The sequence below is a fragment of the Raphanus sativus genome, chromosome 7 (genome assembly GCF_000801105.2).
Source record: "Raphanus sativus cultivar WK10039 chromosome 7, ASM80110v3, whole genome shotgun sequence".
NCBI classification, from domain to species: domain Eukaryota; kingdom Viridiplantae; phylum Streptophyta; class Magnoliopsida; order Brassicales; family Brassicaceae; genus Raphanus; species Raphanus sativus.
Window position 1 is genome coordinate 20,881,121 of NC_079517.1, and position 6,444 is coordinate 20,887,564.

The 6,444-nt window shown below is 38.7% G+C and overlaps 1 protein-coding gene and 1 non-coding gene across 2 annotated transcripts; one reads left to right on the forward strand and one right to left on the reverse strand.

The window, feature by feature from the left end:
- Positions 1-2,570: 2,570 nt before the first annotated feature.
- On the forward strand, positions 2,571-5,479 carry LOC130498080 (uncharacterized). The gene is made up of 4 exons (XM_056991425.1): positions 2,571-2,637; positions 2,800-3,953; positions 4,008-5,276; positions 5,447-5,479. The coding sequence occupies exons 1-4, from the start codon at positions 2,571-2,573 to the stop codon at positions 5,477-5,479; spliced, it is 2,523 nt and encodes an 840-aa protein (XP_056847405.1).
- On the reverse strand, positions 3,048-3,154 carry LOC130498151 (small nucleolar RNA R71). The gene has a single exon (XR_008937073.1). It is a non-coding gene; the product is annotated as a small nucleolar RNA R71 (small nucleolar RNA).
- Positions 5,480-6,444: the final 965 nt, after the last annotated feature.

Consider the following 6,444-nt stretch of genomic DNA (forward strand, 5'->3'; position numbering starts at 1 on the left):
TTTTTTGGTGATTTGAATATACTTTAACTATTTCAGATATTTGTTTTTGACTATCTATATATATTTTCAAGTATTTTAAAGTAATTTAAAGGTATCATTCTTGATGTTTTATATACATCAAAATACAAAAATAATATATATATAAATATATAAATCTATTTTTAGATAAATTCAGGTACACGAATACTTCGGTTCGGATCCGATTCGGTTCTCTAACTAACAAAATTTTAAATAATTCGAATATTTAATCAATTTATGTTCAGATTTGGTACTATATTTACGGATTGGTATCAGTTCTGTTCCTCGGATTCATTTTGCCAAACCATAATAATTACATGAAAAACAAATATCATCATATTTTTAAAAATATACATCCGCGGAGGTGCAGAGATCAAAGTATAATCATTTATTTTAACAACAAGCCAAATAAATATGTTGATTGAAGAGCGAATAAAAAAAACTAAAGAAATACATAGTTTATCAGAGACACTCTATGTCGAATTTATTATAAAGAAAATTTTATTAAAATAAATAAATTCAATAATTACAAACAAATAATATATTTTATAAAAGTGAAAAATAATACCCGCGCTTTCGAAGCGCGGGTCAAAATCTAGTTTTTATTTATTCTTAAAGTTCATGTAATATTGAATTATTGATTATATGCTGATTAAGTTTGTAATCAAAATCAAATTATATTGTATATGTTTACTAAATTTTATTGTATAATGTGATATTATTTATTAATATGGTTGTGCATTGATCATTTATTATCTTGTTAAGTTTTCTAATATTGAGTTTGATGAATAATAATGTGAAATGTACACTTTTATTTTTGTTGACGTGATTTGATGAAGCATGTTATAAATGGATATCCTTTTGTGTTCTTACGAACTTTTTAATCTTGATGTTTATGCTTTTAGATTATATTATGTATCTTTCACTAACATAAATTGTTTGATATTGATATCTTGTGTTTTTAATAGATTTTGTCATTCTTTTATCTTGCATTTTGATCATTTAGGATAGCATTTAGACTTGTTTAGGTTGCATTGCACTTCATTTGTCTATATTAGGTGATGGAGATGTCATTTGGTGAGTTGGAAGCATTTAGAGCTTGATTTGATGCAAAAAGAGTGATTTTGGTCGAGAAACGAAATGGAGCCTAAGTGTCACAGCGGCCTTCTGCAGCGGTGTAATGTACCAAGTCAAAAACCAGCTGGGAAAATAACTCCCTCCCTGTCCAATTTCGACTTCTCGCAGTGGCCAAGTGACGACGCGTCAAAAACCAGCTGTGATGTCACAGTGGCTTTTTGCACCTCCAGCGGCTTATTGGACGCGTCAAAAACCAGCTGTGACACTTAGAAAAAATACTCACATCTGTTTTTACCAACTTTTACCCAAATTATCTTGGGTCAACCCAGGTTTGTTGGGTCGACCCAACTCGTTTTTAGGCTACTATAAATACTCTTTAGACCCTAATGATGGGATTATCTTGTTTTCTCTTAAGAACACATTGAAACCTTGAAGAAAGATTGAATCTTTAGTCTCTTTTCTTCTCATTTCTTTGTAATTGTTGGATTAAACTTGCTTCTCAACATGATTTCTCTTAAATCAACCATGGGTTTAAGGTTAATCATGAAGATTAGTGAGTAGACTCCTTTTGGATTCATGGATTAGGGAGACTAAGGGTGATTAAGCTAGATCTAAGGTGTTTTAGTATAGATCTCTCTTGTTCCTTGCTAGTAGAGTGTTCTCAATGCATCTTTTGAGTTAGCCTCTCAAAAGTTGAGCTTTAGGCATTTCCCACCCACAAGGTGTTTGATGAAATGCCTGAACCAACTCTCCTAAGCTTTTAACATACTTTGCCAAAGAGATTTGTTGTTAAAGGTGTTAAGATGGCTAGTAGACTTGTTCTCCATGATTGCTTTTGTAACATTCAACCAAAGAGATTTGATGCTTGAGTTGCCTTAGCAAATGAACATTCATCTAGAGATAGAGTTTGTTTAGGATTGTGTCTAGGCTTAAGGTTGATAGATTGATTGAAAAGCTGCCACCTTTAGATTGAAACTTGATCACCCGATGTCAATTCCCTAATCCCATGAGTCCTCTTGCTTCATATTGAGAAACAAAAATCATTTATTTATTGCATTTCAACTCTAGTTCTTAGTTCTCTTCACTCCACTTATTGATTGCACTTAGATTAAGCATGGTCTTGCATTTCCTTTGCTTTAGAATCACTTAGGATTGGTTCGACAATCTTTTATACTACAACATTTGGTTAGGGACCTTTGAAAAGTCCTGTTATCAAATTGGCACCGTTGCCAAGTTCTAAGTTGATTTTGACATTGGGATTTAGTCACTTGCTTGAGACTAAGTCATTTTTATTTTTATTGTGATATTGGCTCTGCTTCTTCCTCTTTTTGCATTTCAGGTGTATGAACTTGAGAAGTAGAGGCACTACAAACCTCACTCCATTAGTACCAGACATCAGAACTTTGGAAAGAGAGAATAGACGGAGAAGGAGAGAGGAGGAGCAACAGGCTCATTTAGACAGATTGGGTTTTGAGATGGCTCATCATCAGAACCTGAATCAGGCTGGAGAGATCCCTTTGGAAGCTGCCCAAGAGGGAAATGGTCAAGGAGCTGCCAACCTTCGACCACAACACCCACAGCGCCAAGCTCGCGCCATTGGAACCTATGATCGCCCTCACATTTATGGTCATAGGTTGGGAATCAGAGCACCAGCTGTGGAGAACAACAACTTTGAGATCAAGTCAGGGCTGCTCAATACCATAGAAAACAACAAGTATCATGGCCTTACTGCTGAAGATCCATATGATCACTTGGACAAGTTTGACAGATATTGTAGTTTGTCCAAGATAAATGGTGTTTCTGAAGATGCCTTCAAGCTCAAGTTGTTCCCTTTTTCTTTGGGAGATAAAGCACACCAATGGGAGAAGACTCTTCCAAGTGATTCCATCACTACCTGGGATGATTGCAAGAGAGCATTCTTAGAGAACTTCTTCTCTGCCTACAGGACAGCCAAGATAAGGAATGAAATCTCTACCTTCCAGCAGAAGAACCTTGAGAGCTTTAGTGAAGCATGGGAGAGGTTTAAGGGCTATTGGTCTCAGTGTCCACACCATGGATTCACAAAGGAAAGCTTGCTGAGCACATTCTACAGGGGTGCTCTACCTGAGTATAGAGCCAGATTAGACACATCAAGCAATGGATTCTTCCTAGGCAGAACTGAAGAGGATGCAGAGGAGCTGGTTGAGAACATGGTGAAGAGTGACTCAGTCTACAGTGGGGAGCACGACCGGGCCAACAGAAGTGATGATCAGCACACAAGGAAGGAGATTAAGTCTCTCCAAGATAAGCTAGACATGCTTATCAAAGAGAAGGCTAAGCAAGGGCAGTTGAACTCTGTTGGGGACCAGAAACAAAAGCAGCATGCAGGGATCAAGGAGGTTGATGGATTAGAAAGCCAAGAGGAGCTGTGCTTCATCAATTCTAATGGCACCTGGTATAGGAAAGAGCCAAACTTTCAATACCAAAACAACTACCAGCAAAGACCTCACTACAACAATCAGCAAGGAGGATACCAGGCCACGCAAAGCTACCCTCCTAGTTTCAGCAACCAAAGTAATCAGTCTACTCAAGCTCAAGGAAGTTCTTCTCAAGCTCCAGCTTCAGATTCAAGTGTGGATTCTATGTTCAAGAAACTCTTGGAATTTCAAGCCAGAAATGAGAAGACAATGGTTTATGAGTTCAAGAACATCCACACAAAGATTGATGGGAACTACTCTGACCTCAACAACAAGTTCTTACAACTTGCATCTCGCTTCAACACTTTGGAGAGTCAGGTCGCCTCTATGCCATCATCTTCCAAGAGCTCAATGGGATCTCTACTAGGGAAACCAGAAAAGAATCCCAAGGAGTCTTGCAATGTTATCATCTCTACTACTTCTTCAGAGATTGAGCTGAGTGATTATGAGAAAGAGGTAGATGAGATTGAGAAGCTAGTGTTTGGGAAAGTTGAAAAATTGGTTGTAGCAACCGCTGAAGCACAGATGGTGGATAAAGTTATGGAAAGGGTTCAGGTACAAGCTGAAAGGAAGGTTAAAGCAACGAATTTGCAGAGAGCTGAGCCTAAGGCTGAGAAACCGGTAGAAAGGAGAGCTGACCACAAACTGAAAGAGACCAAGCTGGAAGAAGCTCCTGAGGTTGAGCTACCACCATATGAGGTCCCACTCCCATTTCCACAAAGGGTCCTCACCAAAGCTCAGAAGAAGGTTATCTCCAAGTTCAGAAAAGATCTTAGTGATGTTGGGGTCAGGCTCCCAGAAATCTCTGGTATGCGTGAAGCTCATGTCCAAATGATGCTCATCAAGGACATTCTACACCACCAAGCAGAAGTGGCTGAGCTTTTGGACATCTCCATTTTGAAGATTGATCCACCAGTCCCTCCACAGTCCCTCCCTAAGCTAGAGTCTCAAGGGAAGTTCACATTGTCTTGCTCCCTTGGTAAGATCACTATGAATGATGCTTTGGTTGATTCTGGTGCAAGTATGAATGTGATCTCAATGGAAATGGTGAAAAGTCTTGGTATTGAGAGCATGGAGCCAAACACATCTTCTCTCATGTTTGGGGATTCATCTTCTACAACCCCCATTGGCCTCATCAAGGATTTCCCTTTGAAGATTGGAGCATGCACAATTCCTATAGACCTTACTGTTCTGAAGATGGCAATTGAGAAGAGAGTTCCTTTGATCCTTGGCACTCCATTTCTCACAACAGTTGGAGCTTGCATTGACTTCCTAAACAAGAAGGTCACACTCCTCAATGTGAACAAAGCTGTCTCCTACCCAATTCAGTCTTCAATGGATGTTGGGTATTGTGGAACAATCACTTGTGAAGAACCATCCATTGAGAATACCCAAGCTGAAGTTGTTGTTTGTAAGGAAGAAGGTCTTATTGGAGAGTCTTCTCGAGAGCTATGTGTTGAGCACTTGGAAAGTGCTAAAAAGGAGGAGGTGAGTAGAGCCACAAAGGCTGCTCATGACATGAAGAAGATAGTGAAAGAAACTCATTCTCCACCTCTTGATAAGACTCCTCACACTCTCACTCTCCACCCAATGAAGCTCAAGAATGGAGCCATTGAGTACAAGATCAAGTGCAAAGGCAGGTCCAAGCCATTCTCAAGTGCAAGGGCCATCATCACTCCTCAGCTTCAAAACGACCCCATCAAGCTTCAAGAGCTCCTCTCTCAGGTCCTCACCATCACTCTTGAAGGAGGGAAGGATCCTCCTTCTCACTAGTACAAGAGAAAAGGTAGTCAAGCTAGTGACTCAAAACAAGCTCACTTGGGAGGAATTCCCATGGTTATCCTTGTATATAAATTTGCTATTTCATTTCTTTATGTTTTCAATAAGTGTGGCAGAAGTTTCAGGCCAGCTCAAAGCTCAAGCTCTAGACACCCATTACCACACTTCACTCTCCACTTGAGGTATCACTCCAACCCTTCTTTGTACATACCATTGCTTTTATCATATTTTCGGTATCTTCTTCTCTCTTATTCACACAGAGACTGTGTGATTTAAGTTTGGGGGAGGTACCAAGTATTTAATCATGTTTGTTTTGTTGATTGTGAGTCTCATGCATTGCATTGTACATTCATATATGCATAGAAAAAACCATAAAAATTAAAAAAAAAAATTGAAAAATGCATAAAGAATCATGTAGTTGCATCACTTGCATTCTTAGGATTGAGTCTAGATCATATAGATTGCATTCACTTGCATATGGAGCAGCTATTGATAATGCCTTGTAAAGAACACTTGTTTGCACTGAATTTGACACCCTAGTTAAGCATATCAAGTAGCTTGTGCATCTCTTGAAAGCCTTGCATGCTTCGTGCCTTGAAAACTCTTCTTGAAACTTGTATGCTTGCTTGTCATTGACATTGTACTGAAAACCAGCTCCGAACTGAACTTAGTCTTAAATGAACTTAATTTCTCTCGCTTATGGGCATTTGCATACTTGATCATGGTTCCCATACACATTTGGGTTATCTTTTTCCATTGTACCACTCTTTGTTAACCCAAATGGTACTCCCTCACCCTTGAACCCTTACCTTTCTTTGAAGCCAACATTGATTTGCATGAGTGAGGCCTTTTCTGATAGCTTGTCATGTGCAAAATCTTGAGAGTATTGGAGGCGACATGGATTTGTTCTCATCTCTTGCTAGCATAGGATCATGATTTGAGCTAGCTTCTAGGATGATGGTTGGGTTTATGTTCTTTATAAGCTTGTATCTTGGGTTTGGATAGTGAGAAAGTTGAGAAAGATGAACAAAAGAGTGTAGATTGATAAGAAAAGCCTTAGGGACCTTAGAATAAAAAGAAAAGAAAGCTCTAGATTGTGGTCTTTGACTCCTTC

Bases quoted from the DNA above. Each gene is read 5' to 3' on its own strand.
- LOC130498080 (XM_056991425.1), top strand. From the start codon at position 2,571: ATGGCTCATCATCAGAACCTGAATCAGGCTGGAGAGATCCCTTTGGAA. The intron at 2,638-2,799 runs GTCAAGGAGCTG...TCAATACCATAG, and splicing joins AGCTGCCCAAGAGGGAAATG to AAAACAACAAGTATCATGGC. The intron at 3,954-4,007 runs GTTATCATCTCT...TATGAGAAAGAG, and splicing joins ATCCCAAGGAGTCTTGCAAT to GTAGATGAGATTGAGAAGCT.